Source organism: Struthio camelus, chromosome 15 (assembly GCF_040807025.1).
Source record: "Struthio camelus isolate bStrCam1 chromosome 15, bStrCam1.hap1, whole genome shotgun sequence".
NCBI classification, from domain to species: Eukaryota; Metazoa; Chordata; class Aves; order Struthioniformes; family Struthionidae; genus Struthio; species Struthio camelus.
Genome location: NC_090956.1, coordinates 20,430,984 through 20,453,742, shown reverse-complemented (window position 1 = coordinate 20,453,742; position 22,759 = coordinate 20,430,984). Strand labels below are relative to the sequence as shown.

The 22,759-nt window shown below is 53.3% G+C and overlaps 1 protein-coding gene across 3 annotated transcripts in view; it reads left to right on the top strand.

Annotated features, from left to right (window-relative positions):
- The window catches only part of NTN3 (netrin 3), a 62,404-nt gene that overhangs the window by 9,294 nt on the left and 30,351 nt on the right, over nt 1–22,759 (top strand). For 2 of the 3 annotated variants that reach the window (XM_009672092.2, XM_068908773.1), the window contains exons 2-3: nt 5,466–6,461; nt 17,973–18,161. In XM_009672092.2, coding sequence (XP_009670387.2) covers nt 5,495–6,461; nt 17,973–18,161 — 1,156 coding nt within the window. In that variant the 5' untranslated portion in view covers nt 5,466–5,494. Of the gene's footprint in view, nt 1–4,550; nt 4,571–5,465; nt 6,462–17,972; nt 18,162–22,759 lie in introns of those variants that run through there. The other variant, XM_068908774.1, reaches the window with a different exon arrangement.

Genomic DNA, 22,759 nt, shown 5'->3' with positions numbered 1-22,759 from the left:
GTTTGCTTGGCACCAGGCAGGTAGTCCGGGAACAGGTGCAGCACCTGCTGACACTTGCCTGCTGGGGATGTCCAACAGGGCAGAGGGAAGGAGGTTTGTGCAGTGAAGGACACAAACCTGTGAGAAGCCAGGTTCACTAGTTCTACCATGGCACAATTGGCTTTTAAAGTAGGTCTCTCCTGTTGGGAGGGCAGGTTGAAGGGCACTGGGACACATGGTCAGTGAGTGTTGGGGTTTCGCCTTTCTCTGGAGGATGGGTGTTGCTAGTCCCTCCCTAGGCAAGGCAGCAGTGTTGGCATAGCAGAAAGAGAGCAAGAAAGAAAGGACCAGGTCTTTGTCTTAAGAGAAGGAGCCTGTAAGAGCCTCAGCTTTTTTGCCCAGGCCTGAGAGTGATGGGGCAGGGAGAGGGGACATCAGTGCTGAAGGACAGAGATATAGTTGAGATGCAGCTAGCAGACTCTTATCCACACTCAGCCCACACTGAGCTGACTCAGCTCTCAGCAGCTGGGAATTCCTGGCATGTGCGCGCAGTCCGTCCCATCAGGTTTGTGCAGTTCATCACATCAGGGCTGTTAGGTCCATCCCATCAGGACTTGCAGTCTGTCCAGTTGGGTTTGTACAGTCAATCCATGGGGGCTGCGTGGTCTGTCCTGTCAGCTTTGTGCAGTCTGTCGCATCAGGGCTCTGCGATCCACCCTGCTGGGGCTCTGCAGTCTGTCCTGGTGGGGCTGTGCAGTCCATCCCATCAGGTTTGCAAAGTTTGTCCCATTAGGATTCAGCACTGATCTGTGCTCTCTTGCTGGACAGTTCCCAGCGCACTGGACAGATTAAAATTGGCAGCATCCGCCCTCCTCGGCACAGGCAGCCTGGGAGCTCAGCAAGGCCCATAGCTGGTACTTCACCTCCCCCTCACTCTCATCTCCCCACTTGGGAGGCAGCTGCTGGCCAGCAGGGCTGGGGGCTCCAGGCAGAGTGCTGTGTGCTGCCTGCAGTGCAGGGGAGGCTCTTTACAGAGTGATGTTTTGGGGAGTGGGAGGAGTTGGAAGGGCATTACTAATTTGCCAGGGACTAATGTCAAGCGCTTGCTGGGGGACAAGAAGCAGGGGGTGTCTGTATAGTCAACTTGGGCTGAGTCTGGAAGCTGTTAGCAATACAGGGAACCACACCTCTCCAGCATGTTTCCACAGGCTTCCTCCATGGTCCCCCAGCAAACAGTGGTAGGAAATAGCTACCCAGCTCTAAGCCTGGGACAGAGGCCCAGAGCAGCCATGAGCACTGTGCTGTGTGCCTGCCCTGCCCCCTTTCCTAGCAGCAGGTTTGGCTTCTCCCCCTTTCACCAGCAATGTGATCCCACTTTGATCTCAGCAGGGCTGCAAGGTAGAGCCATGCTCTCACCATTGTCCCTCATGCACGAGCTAAATGGACATGCTTGGCTGCCGAACTGCACCACTGCAAGGCCTGTTTGCCAGAGGACAAGAGGGTGGTAGGGGGTCTCTATGAGGCATCTGGTGGGGGAGAGCACTGAAGGTGCAGGATGCAGACAGACAGTGGCACTTATCTTCCTGCACCACAGTGCTTGAAACAAGATTTAGCTGTGGTCTAGCAGCTGGGAATGCTCAAATCCCTGCCCGCCCTGTGCAGCACAAAGCTACTAGGTTTGCTGGGGAGAGTGTTTGTTTGCTTTGTACCTCCAAGGAAGCATTGGTCTGGTTTTCATGATTGGAAAGGTTTCAGGGGAGCCCAGTCACTCTTCTCCTGGAGGGATGCTCTCCTTTTGTATCTGATGCCACAAATTGTGCAAACCCAACTGGAGGTGGTGGAGCACTGGCAGTGCTGAGCTGAGCACCATTGCTGTTTCTTGGCCACATTCTAGTCCTTCCCCTCCTGACATTGCTGTTCTCTGGTTCCTGCTCTCCCTGTCCCTGCAAGGGTGTTGTCTGGGATTGCAGATGACATAACAAGAAGCAGCAAGTGACTGCAGAAGCCTTCAGTCTCTGGCCCACCACAAGGTTGACTTGAGTTGCAGTAGCAGGGCTCAGCAGTCCAGCCCCAGTGAGCATAATGATCCTGCCAGTGCAGAAGCTGCTGGTGGATGGACTCAGAGATGGGGTGGTAACACTTCAGCAGACACACATCGCAGTCTGCCTGAGGAGAAGAGGGAATTACATGAGACACATCTCCTCCAGCTCCAGCCAGTGGCTGGGTTTGGCACTCCTTGGTACGGCACTGCTTGCTCCAAGCCTGGAAGAGTGGCTCTTTCTCTCCACTGCAGTGACTAGCACATCCCCACTCTCTTTCTTGGAGGGTGAAGTCAGTGCCTGGCCCGCAGGAACCTGCCTTCTCCCTCCAGCCTTGAGTGTGGCCTTGGGCAAGTGGTTTTAAACTGGCCTCTGTTTCCACCTCTGCTCTTGCAACACTTGCCTGCCCGCTGCATTGACGGAGTACTGGGTTCCTGGTGATCTGAGAGCCCAAGGGGTCTCCCTGAAAAGCTCTGCAGTACTGCCAGATAGTAGAAGATACATCGACTAGGGAGACGCAAAGACCACCAAGGGAGCCTCTGAGTTTCAGCAGCATCTCCTTTCTGATCAGCAATGGATGAAGCAGGAAGTAAATGGTACAGAAGTGGCCAGGAATCCTTCTAGGGGAGATCTCTGGGGACTGGTTGAGATCCCTTTCCCTTCTTCCCCTTTGGCTCACTCAGAGTCACAGCATCAGCTCTCCTTTTCCAGAGGAGCTGGCTGCATGGCTGTGCTTGGAAAGGGAGGAGCTTCCCGCCCCATTAGTGGTTTGGCAGTCAGGAAAGAGCAAGCTTTCTTCCAAAGCGACGATTTCTTTTTTTTTTTTTTTTGCAAAAGGAAAAAATCCCAGATCATTTCAAACCGACTGTTCCCTGCCTGCCTCCTTCAGAAGGAGCAGGCAGCCGGATAGCCAGGAGCCCCCTGTGTTGGGAGCAGGGGGCTATAAATTAGTAGCAGAGAGTTTGCCACATTGAGTCGTGCCTCTAGCATTGGCCAAGGCTTCGTTCCTGAGAGCAAAGCACAAAACCCAAGTCATCCTGTAATGATTTACTAGTGGGAGAAGGGACGATGCGAGGAGGGGGATCTCTTCCGCCTTCCCTTGCTGCAGCAAAGGACTGATCCTATTGAGAAGAGGCCAGAAAGTCTTGGCTTCGCAGGCAAGCCCTCTCTGTGGTTGGGCAGTAGTTGGCATGGCCCTTCCAGTTAAGTGTGTGCTGGGATGCCTCTCCCTTGGCTGTGCAGACAGGGCAGTGCAGCCGATGCTAGCTGCCCAGCTTGGCTTCTCGGAGAAGATTGCCCCTCTCCCGGTGCCTTGCAGCACTTAAGGCGTTTCCTCAGTAAATGTGAAACCTGGCTCCTTGGCACAGAGCTTTCAAGGCTGAGGATAGGGTATGACTGCTTCATATCTCACTGCTTCATGGGACAGTCCTGCTCTGGTCAGAGCTGGAGGGAAATGAAATGACCTCAGGTCCCTCTTCTATCCTTGAAGCCAACAGCACGTCAGCAGCTCATAACTGGGAGATGTGCCATGTTCTCTGGGAGCAACCCAGCATTACCTAGACCTGCCCTGCAGCTGCAGGCAGAGGAGCCTAGCTAAGCCCTGAGCTTTCTTTCTCTTGCTTTTTCTTTTATTAGCACATGGTCCAGACCTAAACCTCAGTTTCCTGGGGGCAATGCCAGAATTACCTCTTTTGGCAAGTGAGGAGACTCTGGTAGCATGGCAGTGTGACTCAGAGGAGATACAGCCCCAGGCTCGTAATCCCCTCAGAGAAGGAGGTATGCTTGTGGCCAGTGGAATGGCCACTCTGATGGTTTGGGATAGCAGGGAAGGTGGTGCTGACCCCAGGAGCCCCAGCTGAGCCACTGGACATAATCCTGGAGAGCTGCTGCCTGTCACAGAGTGTCCCCACAACATGTTTTCACTGCTGTTCTTTTTCCTGGTGCTGACAGGAAGTGCTTCAGGCTGTGATTTGACGATACTGAGTTTTCTGTTGCTATCATGGCTTACAGATCTCCTCTGCCTCTTGGGACTTCCTGCCCTGTGGTTCAGCAAGATGTGCTACTCCCCACAGTCCCTCCTGGGGCACCCAAACGGTGCTGAAGAGCTGAGTACTGAGCCTCCTTTTTAAAGGGGTTTTCCTAAGTCTGGATCAATTCCCTGCTCTAGCTCCCAGCTGGGCTGACCACCAGAGGAGTGCAGGGAGGTGTGGGAGGCATTGTGGCTGAGCCATCTTGCTGAACAACTTCAGGGCTTGGGGGGATAGCGCTGCCAGCAAATCCTACAGAGATGTAGCCTCTATCAGCCAAAAATGTTTTTTTTCCAGCGCAGATTTTTGCATGCAGGGAGAAGAGGGACAGGTGAGCCTGTTCTCCCTCTGTTCATTGTCACAGGTGTTGTGAGTATGTTCTTGCAAGATAAACTGCCCATGCAGTGGATTTAAGTGGTGAAGAGAGATCAAAAAAGATATTGTCTCATCTCCTGCTCTTTGGCCTGGCTAAACCAGCCAATATTTCTTGTGCATGCCTGGCTGAGGAAGAAAGCCAGCAGCAAGGTGAGAAGGTAGTGCTTGATTAGCATCCCGTCGGGGGAGGCAGCTTCAGCATGGCTGACAGAGGCCCCACTCAGAGAGAGCAGCCACCAAGCAGGCTGCGCTCAATGCCAGCATGTTTGTGCTTCTCATGCCTTTGACATAGCCTGCAGGGTTTAGGGGTGGGCTGGCTCCCATCCGGGAGCTTTGAGAGGTCGATAAATCTTGGCAGCCCAATCATCATGTGAGATGGGAACGCACTGGCCTCAGGTTGGGGGCAAGAAGGACACCTGATGCTCTGGAGTCACAGAAAGGTGAAGGAAAACACAGTGGGGGTCTCAGCCAGCCACGCTAGCATCACTGGGCTAATTTGCCTCTTTCTCTGCTGTGTGACTTGAGCTGCTTCAGCTCGGGGGCATTACCTTGCATGTACGGGGCTGTACAGAAAAGCCTGGTGGCTGCAGGCAAGATGCTGAGCGTTTGTTCCCCCTGCAAAAGGCTCTCAAGGGGCCTCAGAAGTCCCTGTTGTGCCCGAGATCGGCAAGACATTTGTAACAGTCTCAGGGAACGTCTGAGCCCAGGTGTCTGGTTTTGACCTCCTTCCTTCCTAAGCCCAGCTTGTTCTGCCACCTTCCCAGGTATTTCATTTCTGCTGAAGTATAGATGAGGGATTGCTGTAAATAGGATGTCACAAATTAACTACTTTCCTTCTCCACTCCCAGGATGCTGTTTCAGTAGAAACTGGGTGGGAAGATGCGCACAAATCAAGGCCTAGGTATCTGGGTCTTCCCCGTCCCTTGCCAACCTCCACATACTGGCTTTGCTGTGCTATTTTAGCCTCTGAGGAGGAGCAAGCATAGGAGCTGCTGTCCAGCTGAGCTGCTGCATGTATTCACACTGCTCTTTGCTTTTCCTCCAGGAAGGACCTGGTTTTCTTGCCCCAGGAGGATGGAGGTCCTGCAGCTCCTGCGCCTGCTCCTTACTGCCTGCATGCTGGGCCTCTCCCAGACAGTGAACCCCTTCGTGGCCCAGCAGACTCCCCCGGACCCTTGCTATGATGAGAATGGTGCTCCTCGCCGCTGCATCCCTGAGTTTGTCAACGCTGCCTTCGGGAAGGAGGTGCAGGCCTCCAGCACATGCGGGAAGCCCCCAACACGGCACTGCAATGCCTCAGATCCCCGCAAAGCCCACCCACCAGCCTACCTCACTGACCTCAACACTGCCTCCAACATGACGTGCTGGCGCTCGGAGACCCTGCACCACTCGCCCCAGAATGTCACCCTCACCCTCTCCCTTGGCAAGAAGTTTGAGGTGGTATATGTCAGTCTCCAGTTCTGCTCGCCCCGTCCCGAGTCCACCGCCATCTTCAAGTCCATGGATTATGGCAAGACATGGGTGCCATACCAGTACTACTCCTCCCAGTGCCGCAAGATCTATGGCAAGCCCAACAAAGCCACTGTCACCAAACAGAACGAGCAGGAGGCCCTCTGCACCGATGGCCTCACTGACCTCTACCCCCTCACTGGGGGCCTCATCGCCTTCAGCACCCTTGATGGGCGGCCCTCTGCCCAAGACTTTGACAACAGCCCTGTGCTCCAGGACTGGGTGACGGCAACTGACATCCGGATCATTTTCAGTCGCCCTCATCTCTTCCGTGACCTGGGGAGTCGTGACAACGTAGAGGAGGATGGAGGCACTGGCTCGTCACCCTATTATTATGCAGTGGGCGAGCTGCAGGTCGGTGGGCGCTGCAAGTGCAATGGGCACGCATCACGCTGTGTGAAGGACAAGGAGCAGAAGCTGGTGTGCGACTGCAAGCACAACACGGAGGGCCCTGAGTGTGACCGCTGTAAGCCCTTCCACTATGACCGCCCCTGGCAGCGGGCCAACGCCAGGGAGGCCAACGAGTGTCTCGGTAAGTGATTCCTCCCTCTCTGCACTGCCTGTCTTATTTTCTTCCTGCAGGCCATAGCCCCAGAGATGAGTTGCAAAGGGAAGAAGTGATGGGATTGAGACAAACTTAAGAATTGCGCTTCTCTTGGGATGTTTTTCAAATTCCTGGTGAGCCTCCGTCTTTTTGGACAGCTGAGTAGGGCTTTAGTGTCTGCTTTGTCTCTGCTTTGGGATATCTATTCTGTAGCTACAGTGACTCAGTGACAAGCCAAAGCACCAAACCCCCCTGGAAAAGTACTGGTGTTTTTCAGAATGTCTGCAAAGGCCGAGGGGGCATCAGCTGTGCTTGCAAAAGGGTGTTTCTCTTGGGTAGCAAACCAGTTGCCCCTGGAGCAAGGGAGGAATCACAGAGGTTCCCCAAAGAGATGTCATTTGGGTCAGGGAGAAGGCAGTGTGGCTTAAAAAAAGCCAGGAGATTAAGGAAATATTTGAAATACCCTGTTTCAACATTTTATCATTCACATTTGGTCTGGCACAGTGCTTTGCGTGGCCATTTTAGCTTATCTGTTCTTAAAAAAGTTTATGTGAATTAAAATGTTGTAATCTAAATGAAACATTTCAAAAGTATCAAAACGACGTTATTCAGTCACTGCGCTTTGAAATTTATTTTTCTATGGGATTTTTGTGGAAGCTTTTCCCTTTTATCCTAATCTGTGATAGGTGGGGGGATGCCAGAGACTTATGAACTCCTGGGAGAGGGAAAAACAGCCCTTCACCTCCTACTGGACCAAAGCCCAGGTCCCAGAGGGTGGCAGAAGGATGGAGACAAGGGAAGCCATACCATTAATCAACCCATGAAAGGCTCAGTGGATGTGCTAGAGGTCAGAGGGACTTGTTAATATTTCTGATCAATGTTTTATTGAGATCCCAGCTGTCAGCTTAAATATATATATTAGAGAAGATTTCATCTAAGAGTGACTAAAAAGGCAGCTATTTCAAAAGAAGTGCTTGAGCTGGTATTGTAAAACACCACATGCCCTGTGGGAATATGTCAGCCCATTTGTTTTCCCGCTTGTCTCAGAAAGATAAGTTTTTGAGCAAAACTTGGAATAAAAAACAAATCTGCACCCCTGGCTGCTGCCACCTCCTTCAGTGGCCTGTGCCCAGCAGAGATCAGACTAGGAAGATTTCAGACTGGCAGATAAATGGGTGGAAAACCAACAGTCTAAAAGGAGGACACTGAAGAGGTAGCGGTTGGGTGCATGTCCCTCCTCATCTGCCTATCAAAGCTGCCACCATGATGGCCACCCTACAGCAGACTGGCCTCCTTATGCTTTGTTAAAACAGTGTGATTACAGCAGAGCAACTCTGCTGGAGCTTGCATAAAAGAAGGTAAACTAGAGGAGACTCCAGCCGGGCACTTTCAGAGAAGGAACTGGATTTGGGGAGAACTTTTACAAACCTCCCATCCTTCCCATGAGGCCTGGACCCTAGCAAAAGCTGCTGCTGTGGCTTGGGCACCCTTAGACCAGGTGGCCGGGCTGAACCAGCTGCATGGCCAAGCAGCCCTGTGCAGGGTCGGGAGCCAGGCCGGTGCTCCCCAAGCATCCCTGTGGTGGTCCGCACGCCCTCCCTGCCCCCAGTGAGGCCGCTCCTTTGGCAGATGGGCCTGAAAAGATAAACCAGAGAGAAAAGAAAAATAGGGAGGAGGCGGGGGCACAGAGCGGTCCCTTCAAGACACCCCTGACAAGCCCCGCACACAAAGGCCCTTAGCCGAGCTGCGTGTGAAAGTAGTTTTTCCTGTTGATTTGATCCCCTTCTTTTTCCCTTTCCCCTCTCGGGCTTTGTGCCCTCTCTGAAGGGACCTGAAAGAGCTTCTCCATCACACGCCTCCAAAGGGCTTAACGGCTGAAAGCTGGATTAGCTCTCCGAGCCTTCCCCTCTGTGCTTTTCAACAATAACATCTCCCCAGCCAGCACGAACAGACGCAGCAATTAGCACCAATTAAAAGGAGAGGGCCGCCCGGGAAGTTCCCTTTGCTCAGCCCAGGCTGCGGGGGTTTCCCTGACTCTGACTTCCCCTGCAAGTGCAGCCCTGGACAGAGCCCAGGAATCCATGCTGGATCACTTTCAGATGAAACTGAACCCAGTCATGGGAGCAGTGTGGGAAGGCCTTGGGTGTGAGGTGCTGTTGTGATGAAGAGTCACATGGAGTAGTCGGCATCACGCGGAGAGCTGAGGAGGAGGAGGCCAGACCCTGGAGTCCTCGCAGCCCCATGGTAGTCCAGAGCTGGACCAAGAGGCAGAGTTACAGGGTAGTTTACAGCACCCTGAGAGCTGCTCAAGATAGAGCTAAAGGTCTGGTGTAGCTTCTTGACTATGTTGTGACTGTCACCTCTTGACTTGGTGCTCCAATGGTCAGGTCCTTCCCTTGCATAACTCATAGCTGTCCTGCAAAGGGGCTTATCCTTGCCTAATGCCTCCCCCCCTGCAAAGTCTCGTAACTGCTCTGGGGTGGGGGTGAAATATTGTCTTGTAACAACATGTCATGATACTGGGACAGCCGTGCATGACTCTGGAGAAAAGGACAAATAAATCAATCTGAGAAAACCCATCCCAGGTTTTCCTGGAGTTTACACCAGAGGCTGAGCTGGCCCAAGGTGTCAGAGGAAGAGAGAGGACTCAATGAGTGACCACGCGTTTCAGGGAGGAGAGCCCACCAAAACCCTTTTGGTTCTGCTTTTCTTATTTCACAAGAATTTCTGCTTCTTGCCTGTTCTTGGAAATGCAAAGGTGAAAACAAACAATCAAAGATAAAATTTGAGCTTCGATGTAAAGCATGACCATCATGTGGCAATCATAAGGTGGCCATGGTGTTCATAGGAACAAGGGTGGTCACCATACCACACTATTACATGGGCAAATGTGACTTGGGAGTGCAGGTGGGACTTGGGGGTGTTGCAGCCAGGATGTCAAGATTGGATTTTCCAGGGTGCCATGCTGCAAGCTGAAGACAGCCATGCATCAGCAGTGTCCATCCACCATGTGGGCTGGCTGGAGAGAGGTGCCGTTGGCCCATGGGCGCCACAGAACTCTCCTTGTGCCCTAAAAGGCCTGCTCGTCTGGCAATGAGCTCGTCCTGCCAAAAGCAGGACCCCCCCGCTTTCACCCTCCAGTGTGCCTCTCTTCCCAATGCAGTGCCAGGAGCTGCCAGGGCATTATGCTGCCAGGTCTTTTCTTGTGCAAGCCTGTGGAAACAGGCCTGTCATTTGGGGTTCAGGTGGCTATTTCTGGTCTATTAAAACCAAAAAGCAGCTACCAGCTCACAAGCCTTGTGCAAGGAGCAGCCCCTTGGTGCTGAGCTGAAGCCCCATGGGGACTGAAAAGGCCCCATTTCTGAACTTCCATCTGAGATAGGAGACCTGGGGATGGTCCCTGCCCAAAAGGAGAAGGCATTCAGGGCACAGTGGAGAGGTGGGGAATGAGCCTGGTGGCCAGGTTGCCAGCCCATGAGAATCAAGCCCGATCAGACTGATGGGAGAGGAGGGGAGGGAAGGGTCTGTCTTCCTTCAGGTGCATTGTTTTAGGAGGGTTTTCTTCATTTGCCAAACCCAGATAGGACTATTTGTATTAAAACCTGTTTGAAACAGGGGAAAAAGAAGGGCACAAAATGAGAGAGGTTTTCTTCTCCCACCAAGCACCCTCCACCACCACTGAGCCCCCAGTCTTTTAGCATGGGACTGGCTCGGAGAAGGATAATCCCTGCAGAGGAGCCAATGGGAGCAGAATTGCCAAAATCCAGGGACCCCTGTGTGATCCATCAGCTTTACTCTCATAGACCTGTGCCTTCCCTTTCCCTGCTGCCTCTGAGTGTGGCATCTCGCTGAGATGGACTGGCGAGAGGGCTGCCCCAGCTGTCAGCCATGCCTGGGAGAGACAGGGCAACGCTTCCACAAAGCAGCAGCAGGTCTCTGCCGACGCACAAGGAGTTGCTTGGTTTGGACTCCCGCTGCCACAGTGAGACTGGTCACTGAGTTGGTGGGCTGTCCTCAAAAACACCCGGTGCTGGAGGGGAACAGATTAGTGCAGTGCAGCCACTGGAAGTAATTGATCCACTCGTTGGTAATTCTGGAGCTCTTGTTCCCATTGTCGCTTCCACGGCTGGAGAGCCTTTCTGAACACTGTACAAAAGGGAAACCTTGCTCCAGCATGCAGAATCCTCTCCACAGAGCAAGAAGATAATACGTGGGGTTTGCTTTGATCTAGGGGCTCTCCAGGGAAGTGGCTGCACTCTCGTGTGAAGACCACGCTGGCCACAGCTCTCTCCACTCCAGGCTGGGTGGCAGAGTGGCTGGCGGGTCTGCAGGGCCACAGCTGATCAATCTGTCACACTAATATCCACAAATGCCACATTCCAGGTGGTGAAGGGGTTTACAGGCACCTGTGTGCTTCATCTATCTCCTTTGCCCTCTCCTTCCCCCACATATATTTTCTTTCTTTTTTTTATCTCAGTGACTTTGATTCAAAATTATCTCGGAAATCCTCATTTTAAAACCAGTGAATTGGCCTGGGCTTTTTTACACTGGTGCAGCCTATGGTCAGATGAGAAGACGATCCGAGCTGCCCATGGTCTGCTGGCCATCACACCTGCAGCCAGTTTAAGAACTGTTTCTCCACCAATGAGGCTCTCCTAAGCCTTTCCCCCAGCAAGTGCACTGGAAACCTGTTTGTTCCCAGCAGCCATTGTCGTCCCCAGGAGAGAGCAGATGTAGGCAGGTCAGGGTAGAAGATGCCTTTTAGAGATCTAGGAACAGTGCTAAACAGGCTTGGAGAGCTGGGGAGAAGAGGCTCCCTTCCCCATCTTTCAGGCATCCTAATGCCACCCAGCTCTATAATAGCGCAGCCTTCCCTGGCACCAATGGGCCTTTGCTGTGCAGGGTGCAGTAGACCCACGGAGCTCAGAGCAGGAAAGGAAGTCCGGAGCTGTTTGTGCTGAAGGTTGTGTATGTAGCTGGGGAGAGTTCCCCCCATTTATCTCCTTGTACAGGATTAGTGCCAGGAGGTGCAGAAGATCTGATGGCTCAGTCTGTAGCTGGAACTGCGCCAAAGCACCCTTACAGCTTCAGCAAGTTAATTAGCCCCCCCTCATTTTCTCCTGGCTGTCCTTGGTCAGCTGCTCATTCAGCCCTTTTTTAAGACTCTTTTCAGAGGCTGCGAGATGGCTCCCCATGAGCAGCGACAAGGGAACCCAGCTGCTACGGAGGGGATTAGCACTCTGTCTGATGATCCAGAGTCCTTTTCTAGTGACAGGGCTGGGGAAGCTCAGCCTTGTACCTCATGTTCCTGGCTGTCAGCTCTTGCCTTTCCCGGGCAGGCGCTCAATTTTTTCATTTCTCCTGTTTCCTAGTATCAGAGGTAGGAGCCCTTGGCCCATCTGTCTGAGTATCTTCCCCAAGTCCATGGACCACACGTTTCTCTCTGTGAGAGTCCTCTGCACTGCTGGGGGAAAACAAACTAAGCGATAATTAATGCGCAAGGAGGCAGGGAGCATCCCAGAGAGGTGCCCAGCCCAGAGCAGCCCGTTGGTAGTGCCGGGGTGCTGCTGTCGTCTCTCGTCTCAGGCTTGGCTGTGCCACCTCCCTGCAACTGTGTGTGAATCACTCGCACCCTGCCTGCCCTGTGCCCTTTCTGGCACGGCGAGCGGTGGGGCTGCCCTGCTTTGACGCAGAGGAAGCAGAGCCCTGCCGAAGGGCAGCAAAAGAAAGGCACACAAGGAGGTAGTGTGAGTGAGATCACGTGGCATGACCATGGCCGCACAGCCCCAAACCTTCCAGGCTGCAGCTGCTGTGCTCTGAGGCAGGGCTTTTCCCTGCCCAACATGATGGATATGTTGTTAGGGTGAGAGGAAAAGGGGGTTTTCTGGTCTGGATTCCCCTTCCCTCAGGGCGGAGGTAGCATCCCAACCGGGCACTCCTCCAGTGAAAGCAGGGGCGTAGCTCAAATCCGCTGTGGGTTGGCAGCAGCAGCCAGTCTAAGGTTTCGCTGAGCCTGTTCCATTAACTAATTATTCCCAGGGAACTTGTCGGTGCGGCAAGCCCCCTCACATCCTGTGCCCAAGCAGGCTCCATGGTCCCCAGAAGCACGGTGGGTGCTTCCTGCCCCTATGGGCCTCACTCCCCCCCCCCCACAATGCTGCCTGGGTGCATCACTCTGCCCATCCTGCACTCACGCTGGCTCTGTCACACCTGTGCCGAGGGCTCCTGCCCTGAGCGCACTTGTGCCCTGTTACCCCAGGCTCTCCCACCTCTGCTGTTCCTCTCTTTCTGAGGAAACATTTCTCTTGTGCTCAATGTCATCTTCGGCCTCTCTTGCCCAAGCCTGATGTTTGCTTTTGTAGGCACGAGCCTTGCCTGTTGCAGGGTGCCTCAAGGCTGAGTCCAGAACCATTGGGTCTGGTCACCCAGCGAAGGAGAGTGATTGTGGGGCAGTCTTGCTGCAGGGGAAGGGGGAGGCCACAACCAGGTCAGGGGATCGAAAGTCATCAAAAAGGGGAAAGAAGGTTGCTCCGTTGCAAGGTGTCTAAGTTTAATTAGTCTATAATTGCAAAATATTAGATCTTGTGATTGTTTAATTGATCATATGATTGTTTAATTGGGCATACTATACAAGGGCTGAAGCAAGCTACCACGTAATTAGCCCCAAACTGTGCAATTAAATTCTTATTAATACCCCAAACAGCAGGGAACATTCAAGCCTTTAATTAGTGATTAAGGAGACAGACAGAGCTTGCAACTAAGTCAGCTCTGAAGAACAGTACAAGCATTCAGCCCAGTACGAGGGGGGACCTGTCTGGTCTGATTAGCACTAGATGACTGCTTCAGGGGAAGTAAGGAGTCACATATATCATGTAACCCTATCCTAGAGATGGGGACAGCCACTGTCCCAGCGAGGGGCTGCTAGGGAAAACCCAGCCAGATCTCCCAAGCTGGAGGAAATGCTGGGCTGCGGCAGGCTTTGAGTTCCTGCCTTCAGGGCCTTGCTGTGCTGCCTGACATGGGGCGCACACGCTTGGGGAGCCTCCACTTCTGACCTAGCGTTTCTTGGTTTGTCTCCTTGGCTGTGTCCTTCCTGGCCTGTGAACTCAACTTCTGCAGCAACATGGGGGCCAAATTCCTAACCTTCCCTTCTGACTCTTGGGTGGTGCAAAGGAGGGAGCTTGCTGACACTGAGCCATTCTAGCATCATCTATTTGATCCCTGGATTAGATGAGGTTCCTGCAATAGTGTACACCACCCAGGTGTACACCTGGTACCACCTTGAGGTCTCTTGAGGCCTCACTACCCTCACCATGCTCCCAGGGTAGAGGCCAGCCATGCTGTGCCCCTGCTGAGGGGCATGAAGTTGTCATTTGGAGGAGGACCTGCAGCCCATATTAGTTTTGTCCTCACTGCCTGCACTCTCCTAGCATGAACCCTGGCAGGGATCACACTCAAATGCCTTTTTGGCTCCCCATAAATCATTTCGCAGTGATGAGGGAACAGTTTGCTGACACCCAGACTATACGAGGAGCAACAACCCAGAAAGGGCAGCATCTCTTCCACAGCCAGAAGGAAAGATGCAGAGAGAAGTGAAAGGAAGTTGCCAGAGATTTCTCACCAAAGCTTAGCTCCTGAACTGGGATATGAGGTTTTGCCAGCAGGTTCCCAAGCTCCCACAGCTGGAGAAAAGTGGGCCCTTGCAGGCTGGTGAGAACATGCCAGCAAGGTGGTCAGAAGTGCCTCCAGGCAAGGGTGAACCAAGGGACCTAGGCAGCGAAACAGGGTCCTGTGATGCCACTTCTCTCTCTGCGTCCCTGGTGCAAAAAGGCCAGGCCAGTTATTCTCTCACCAGTTAAACTGGAGGCAGAGGGACCCACAGCAAGACTGGCAAATCATTTACGTGACCTTGCTCCTCCCCTGCTCTTCGCATCCCCTCTCAGTTCCTATCCCCTCTGTTTTCCAAGAGGATGCAAGTGGGATTTCCCCTCCCAAGGGCAGCTGAGCGGAAACCCTGGCCTCGCACTCTGGCAGTGCTAAGCCACGCACTCCCAGCCTGGGAAACCTGCCTTGGAGAGCAACATGAGGCATCATTTCCACATGTCCAGTTAGTGGGTTGCTGCTGAAACAGGGCAGCTTTCCAGCTGCTCCAGGGTGCTTGTCTGCAGGCACTTCCCAGGATGAGGAAACCCCAGGTTGTTAGCAAGAGATGGGCACCTGAAGGTAGAAGCTCACTGAGAAGTTCTCTTCCTGGCACCTTGGTACATCTTTGCCACATCTCTTCTGGTCTCCAGCAAAACCTGCAAGTGCAGCAGCATCATCAGTCAGTCTTGTCAGGGCACCAGCAATATTTGATGCTTTTTCTTCAAGTGTCACATCCTGGAGCCTAGCTGCGTTGTGAGAATTTGCCCTGAGAGTTTCTCTTTCTCACAGGCACTGAGAAAAAGTGAACTTTAAAGGCACAAACCCCAAAAGGTACCTACCACAATGCCAAAGATGTTATTCTTAGGCGTACCATGTGATTTTTACACTAATCTCATAACTCAGGGGAGCTTTGGAGGAGCTGAGGTTTGAGTATGTGGTGTTAGCAGTACCAAGGCTGGGAACAGGCATTCACTAACTTCTTTAAACCTCTAGAAAGGCTCTTTTGGGGTTGAGGTTTGCTCCAGGAAGAAGGCTGACCTGCTTTCCTCCCACACTGTACAAGGAGGTCTCCAGCCTCAGAGGCGAGGCTGGAAAGCTGAAGCAGGCGAGGGGCCGGGGCGCGAGGCAGCCGGCTGCCGTTTGATCTGTGGCGGGTTGAAGCTCCCACCTTCCTCCTGGCGGTGCTGCCAGGGCTGACGCGGGGAACCGGGGGGGAGGGTGGCGGAGGAAATTTCACACAAACGACAAGCAGGCCCAGCAGTTAAATCTGGGGCTGACATGTTAATGAATTTCACAGTATGCCTGGAAAAACTCTCACCCAGCCTCAATTTACCAGAGCTGGGAGGGCAGGGAAGGGGGGGGGGGGCTGGGGCTGGGGGAGGGCGTCGCATTTCGCCAAAGGAAATCTTGTTCCCATTATCTTTTTGTGAGAGTGTTAAACAGGAACTGGCATTGCTTTTCCTTTTTATCTCGCACACGTGGAATTGAAGGAGGGGGGAGTGTCTTATTGGTTGCTGTGGCTAATAAAGAAAAATTGTGTGTGTGTGTGTGTGTGCGCGCGCGCATGTTTATGTGCGTGCGTGTATATATGCATGCGTGGTTTTGTGTGTGTGCATATGTGAGCATTGGCATGAATGTACATATTTGTGCATGTGTGCACGTTTTTCTGCATGCATGTATGTGCACGTGAGCATGTATGTGCATGTGCACATGTGTGTGGTGCACAGGAGCTCATGCGTACGTCTATGTGAGGGTGCGTGTGCACGTTTGTGTATGTGTATACGTGTGTGCACGCTCCTATGTTTGTGCATGCACGTGTCTGTTCTCTATATGGGGCTTTGCAAGTGTGAGGTATGCACAGCCTGAGTAGAGCCTTAAACAAAAAGAGTTTGGGGGCTCTGTTGCTGCCCAGCTCCCTGCTGACAGTCCAGCACCCCGACTGCCACTGGCACTGCTCTCCCTCCACATTGAGGCTGGCACCAAGCAGTGCAGACAGGGTTCTGCCTTCACAGCCCCCACAACCAGCACAAGGCGGGTGGTCTGCCGAAAGCGCAGGCTGGGGTCTGTCATTGAAACAGGCTGCTGGGGAAGGAGGGGGCAGGAAACTACAAAGGCAGCAAGCGGCTTACTTCCCTCCTCGCTTCAACAACCAAATCCCAGCAAACCCAAATCCCAGCAAATCCAAACCACTACCCAGCATGGTTTGGTTGTGCTGCTGCAAGGGTTTGGGAGTGGGGAGGCTTTGAGCTGCTGTGTCATGGCAGGGCTAGGGGCTGTCAGGTGCCGCAGTCGCTAGGGATGCTGGCCCAGGGCTGGACCTCAGTTTTTGGAGGCCTCCAGTCCCATCCTGCTTCTACCACCCCCTCCCCAGTTGCAGTCACGTCTGCCAGTAGCCCTGGCAATGGGAGTGAGATGTGATGGAGCAGGGACTCAAATCCCCGAGGATGGCTGTGGCCAAAGCATCAGGAAACGCTTCCATTGCTGCCCCTTGGCAAGAGGTGGACCAAAGCCTGAGTGGCCAGTGCAGCAAAGCATGGGGGAGCAGGTGGGCTGAAGCTGCAGGCATCAGTGGTCCCATCAGTGGTCCTTTTGATAGCAGCCCATCCAGGATGTGGCTCGGTGCCCCCCTCCATACCCCCTGGCAGGCCCAGCTACCTCTTTTGGGCAGGGTTGTGCAGTGGTGGCTGCCATCTGTTGGAGACAGCAGGGAGGAGGTGGCAGCAGGACAGCAGGTGCCCAGCTGGCGCTGCTGGAGTTTCCCCTCAGTATCTCGCTGAAGCCATCCGTTCTGCACTTGTTTCTGATTTATGGCAGAGTGGCCCCCCCCTACCTCCCAGGTGCCCCCTGGCCCCACTCCACACACATGCCTTTTCTTCTCTGCACTGACCTCCCCTGCACCCAGCCCTTTGGCGGGCTGCGGATATTGCACATCTGGACAGCACATTGGAGCCGGCTGCATGGTGCCTTCCCTGGCTCTGCTCTATTGCCACTAGGAATCTTGCAGCTGAACTGAGAGAGCCCATGGAGCAGCAGGCAGCCCTACCCCCTGCCCCACTGCAGCAGCACGAGGACCTAGGAAACCTCCATGTCCTGCTTTCAGGCTCCATCATTTTTGCCTGTTGGCTTGGCCCTACCTACCATCCTTTCCTCCCCATTTCCTCAAGGCATATTTTCTCCTCCCTCACAGTGAAAAGAGCCATCTACCACACAAAACTCCTGCCTGAAGCCCATTTACAGGTGCATGCTAAGGGCCAGCTCAGGGCCATGCCAGGCTTGGGGTCATTCATGTTGCCTGATACTCCTGTTCCAGATCATGCTTGTAAGCTTCCAGTGCAAGACACAGGGAGGGATCACACGAATGAAGTGGGGCAAGCACAGGGAGCATTGTCCAAGTGCCCAGGTTGAAGGCCCAGGTGGACTTTTTGGACTGAACTGCATGAGCTCTTCTCACTGATCCCTGGCCCAGGCACTGGCACCACCATCATTTGAAGCCTGTGCATCTCACGGGACTTCCTGCCTGGAGACTGGACTGCTCTCAGGCAGTGCTGACATAGTGAGTGTCTTGATGGGTAATCAACCCCATTGGATAAAAGTTGTAAAAGGCATTTCTGTGTGGATGGAAGGGGCTAAGCAGATGAGTCAGCACCTGCAGGGACACCTATCTTCCTGGCAGCAGTGCAGAGGGGCCCCAACACATGGCATGGCGAGTCCTAAGACATGGCCAGGGCAAGTGGTCTCCCTGCATGGCCCAGGACCTGTGCAGTGGGCTGGGAGCATCCTTCAGCAGTCAAGGCAATGGCACTTCAGCTGCTCCCCTGCCTTGCCCCTGCCTCACCCTCTCCCCTTCCCTTGCAGCCTGCAACTGCAACCTGCACGCCAGGCGCTGCCGTTTCAACATGGAGCTCTACAAGCTCTCAGGCAGGAAGAGCGGAGGAGTTTGCCTCAACTGCCGGCATAATACCGCAGGACGGCACTGCCATTACTGCAAGGAGGGCTTCTACCGGGACCTGAGCAAGTCCATCACTGATCGCAAGGCCTGCAAAGGTAAGGTGGGGAGGTCTTCATGTGGATAGCACAAGTAACATAGTCCCTCTTAGTCTCCCTCCTCTTTCCTTGCATTCCCCCCCACCCAATCCCCCTACTCTACTCAGAGTACAGCTGCTCCTTGCAACAGCTGTGGGTCACCTTGAACCTTTCCAAACCCAACTTTTATCTGCCTCCCAGCGGGAGATAGCCAGGGAGAGCTCTTTTGAGCCCAGCATCTCTGCAGGCTCCCAGAGCCCTGAAGGGTGATGTGAACAACCCAAGGGAAGCAGACCAAATGACAGGTTCCTGGGAGTGCCTTCCACAAAAGGAGACACTGCTAGGGCTGTCTTCTTGCCTTGCAAGGACAGGGAGGATCTGAATGTGACCACAGTGACCATGGTTTTGGTCTCTGGCAGTCAGTATTTGGAGAGCTGCTGGGCTGGGCAGGTGTTGGAAAAGGTGGGTCACTAAACTCGTTGGAAAACAGTCTCGCGAATCTCGGATCTAGACCCTCTCAGAAGTATTCAGGCTTCTTCACAAAATGATTTGCAATGGCTTTCTTTTTGTTGGAGGGCTGGAGTGTAGCTTACAGTGATTTCCATCTCCCTGTTGTGCTGTGATACAGGACCCCAGGGCAAGGGTTTTAAGCTGACTCTTTGGGCCTGTTTTTGCAGGAATGCTGAGCACCAACAGGTCCTTCTGGCAGAGTGGCTTGTCCTGTGACTCAGTGAAGAGCCACACTGTCCCCTAGGCAGCAAGCTGCAGCCTGACCTCACAAGGTCTACGGTCTGTGCCAAAAGTCATGGGACTGAACCTCTCCTCTCTGCTTTTAGCTCTTGGCATAGCACATCTGGCCTGCGTTCTCCTCCTTTTTCAACCCCCTCTATGGAGCCTCTTTCCCCTGTGGAAGCTCAAAACAACGGTTAGCTAACCCCTTGACCATCTCCAAGGACCAGCATTATCCTGGCTGAAGTGCTGGCCCTGCTGAAGTTAACAGGAGACTTCTCTCACAGACTTCTCTGAAGCCAGGAATTCACCCCTGATCCCTTTTTTCCAGCTTAGATTGCAAGTATCTCCCGGAAGGGAGTGCAGTTTCCTCTCTGGCAAGTAGTACAGTGTCATGATGATAATAGTGGAAGGAAATGAATGGAGCATCATCTAGCTAAACCCCATGGCTGAGCCTCAGCAACTGGGGAGAAACAGCTGGTGCAAGGCACCTTATCTGTATGTGCTGAAGCAGTTGGGATCATACTGGCCTTTTCTTGCTTTGCCTCAAATAACACTTTTCAAGCAGATAATATGGTGACACGTGCCCTGTGTGCACCCGGCTTCTTTGTGAGTGGGCTCTGAAGACAGATACTAATGCCACTCTCCTCCCAGCTACCAATTCTTGAAGCCAATTTCCCTCATTTGGGGTCAGATTTGTGGTCTGTCTCTCTTCCTTTGAGAAATGTGCTTCCAAAAGCCAGGTTCCTTTCTTAGTACTTCCAGCCTCCTTTTCCAAGCGCAGCAGATTGGAGCACTGAGCTCAAGCAGTTGCAATGCCCTGACGTTCACTGCAGGGAGAGCTCCCTTCATCTCTTCCCACTGTCAGAGGAGACACCAGCTGGGTGTCTAACTCACCACCTCAAAGACTGGCTGCTGGGAGTGGGGAGCAGCTCTCATTTACTGGCCTTGATCTGTGAGCCAGATTGTGGCAGTGACACAGCTGCACTGCAACCGCCCCTAGTCCTCTGTGCCTCGGCGCTTAGAGGAACCAGGGCAGGCCGTGAGGACATAAGCACCAGACTGCTTGCTTTGCTTAGGGGTGCCACTGCGATAACATGATGCCAGCACTAGGGAAAAAAGTATTTGTGTAGGGCCTGCCGTGACTGCTGAAGCTGGTTTAGGAGAGTTAACTTTGTGGCTGTAGAGCAAGTCTGGAGTTGAAGTATTTGGCTTTCAGGTCTCCTCTCTCCAGTATATTAGTGTCATTTCTAAGTACATCTCATTTGGGTCCAGGATGTGTCCTGGGCTGTGAATAGGCAAAATCCCTTCATTGCCCTTACTGTATGATCCACCCCTCCTTCTCTCCATCCTTATTCTCTTGGGGGATGTTTGAGAGAACCAACTGAAGGGTGAGGAGAATCTTCACAGTTTTTACAAGTGCCCCGTAAAGTGCAACGCAGCAGCAGGAGCGTGGCAGGGAGAGCAGAGGCCTGCCTACAGACAGCTCATCAGCAATGAGCTAATCACTTTTAGTAACCTAAGCAGCCAACTTGGCAGGCCCCACCCCACATCTCCACAGCCTGCATCACCTCCTCAGCCCCTGCGGCGTCAAGCGCTGCTTCCTAGCACCCATGGCCATGGCAGCTCCTGTGGCTGTGCCCAGGCTCCCATTGATGGGCCTTGCCCCAGGTGGCAGTCAGATCCCAAACCTATGGTAGGCACCATCATCCTTGGGTTAACATTGGGAGACACTGGGAGAGGAAGAAGAGGATATGGGATGAGGCAGATATCCTATGCAGAGGGGGGATGGCAGGTGGGCTTGTATCATAGCAGCCTGTGGCTGTGTCCTGTTCCTTGGAGGGCCTGGCAAGGGGCTCTGAGGGTCCCCACTGTGGCTTGCTCCCACAGCTGCTGTGCTCTGTCTAGCCGATAGCAGCCCGTTATACCAGAGATTCAGTATTTTGCACAAAACAAGGCTGAGCAGTGATTGGAGAGGGACCCCTTTGAAACAGCATCCGGCTGAGGAGACATGAAGAAAGGAGAAAGCCCTTCTTTTTACTTAGTGGAGACAGCACAAAGCATCTCCCTGTGGTGTCTCCAGCCCTCTTTGGAGCATCTGCCATTTACAGAGGCGATGGGACTGCTCAGGCCTAGGGGTTCTGGCACTGACTCTGAAGCCATGTGTGCCAGGATCCACCCTCCTGTCAGCAGCGGGCACAGATGCATGGCCATGGTTCAGAGCCTTGGAGTGGGAAGTGATGCCAGTAGCCCACAGATCCTGCTGAAGCACAAGCAAACTGGGACAGCTGGAGCAAAAGTGTCTTTTCTTGACAATTTTCTGCCCATTGCCACTACTCAGCAGGAACCGTGCTCAGTGCACCCTGTCTCTGAGGGTGTTTCCCATCACCAGGGGCTCCAGCCAGCTATCTGCACTACTCTGATCTGGCACGTTCCCCACTGGAAAGGACTGCCTCCACATTGCAGCCCACCAGAAAAGCAGCAGGGCAGGCGGCAAAGTTGTCAGCTTGCAGTTTCTCGAAAAAGCCCTGAGTCATTTCCTCTGGAGGGGCAGGGAGGGGATTTGCAGGAACTGGAGCTGCAGTGAAATCTCCCCTCTGCAACTCTTCCCTCCCTCCTCCCCTCTGTCCAACACATATGCACACACACCTCCCAACCTTGCCATTCGCATTTCAGCACTGGGAGCCTGCTGACGGTGCTTTATTCCTGCCCTCACATCACCTTTTGCAAATCTCCCATGGCTGCTTTCAGACAGCGAGCAGGGCATGCAGGCCCCAGGCATAGCTGGCTTCAGAGGCCTCAGCTTGGGAAGTAGAGACTTCAGTGCAGGGTATTCCTCAGGCAGCAGAGGCTCACAAGCAGTCACGGCTCACCCCCCAGGCATTAGGGCTCCTGGGGTGCTGGGGGCTTCTTTGTGTCTCCCACACCTATGTGAGCGCACGGAGTACCAAGCCAGGATCTGAGCCCGGTGCCTCTGCCTCACCCATGTGAGCATCCTCTGTGGGCCAAACTGGATCCACAGTGCCTAAATGAGAGGTTTCTACCTTCTTTGGGGTCACTGACTCCTTCCTTCTTTGCTACAAAAATTATCTGATAAAATACCAAAGAAACTGGAAGCCTTGTGGGCTTTTGCCTCCCCCTCGGACCCTGGGGAGGGACCCTGCCTCTCTCCCGGCCACTGAGGTCCCTGTTTTTGTTTCAGCTAGGGAAGAGACTACTGACCAAAAAAAAAAAAAAAAAAGGGGGGGGGCAAAAAAAGTAGGATTTGGCTAAATGCTGGAAACAGGAAGGCAGCAAATTGCATATGGCCCAGCCTCAATGTTTAGGTCTCAGAGCTGGGTACAGATTTGTGGGAGCACTTTTCTTCCCTCGGTCTGTGCACAGCCCCCTCAGAGAGGCTCTCTTGTAACCAGGAGCAGCGGGAATGGCAGCCATTGGTACCCTGCCTATGTTCTTTGCTTGGAATCGGAGTGCCTTCACTGCTGAAGTTCTGCTTATCCAACAGCACACACCAGCCCACAGGAGTTGCAAGAAACCCTTTAGGCACAAAGACACTCACAGTGTGTGCGTGTGTGTGCAAGGACTCAGAGTACCTAGTGGATTTATTTCCACATGTTGCTAAGCTGTGGGAGGGGTTCAGCATATTTCCTATGCTGGCTGTAGTTCAGATATCCTTATTTTCAGGGCTAAGGCTGGAAAAAATGGAGAGGCCCTGGCCTCCTCCAGCAAAGCACACCACGGCTTTGCCTGCCTAATCCATACAGCAACAGCAGCAGCCTGAAATCTGTCAGGGCAAGTCCAGCTCTGATATCCTCAAAGTGTGGTAATTGCAGAGTATTAGGACAATAGAAAGCATTTACATTTGGAGGCAGTTCTGCCATCATTTACAG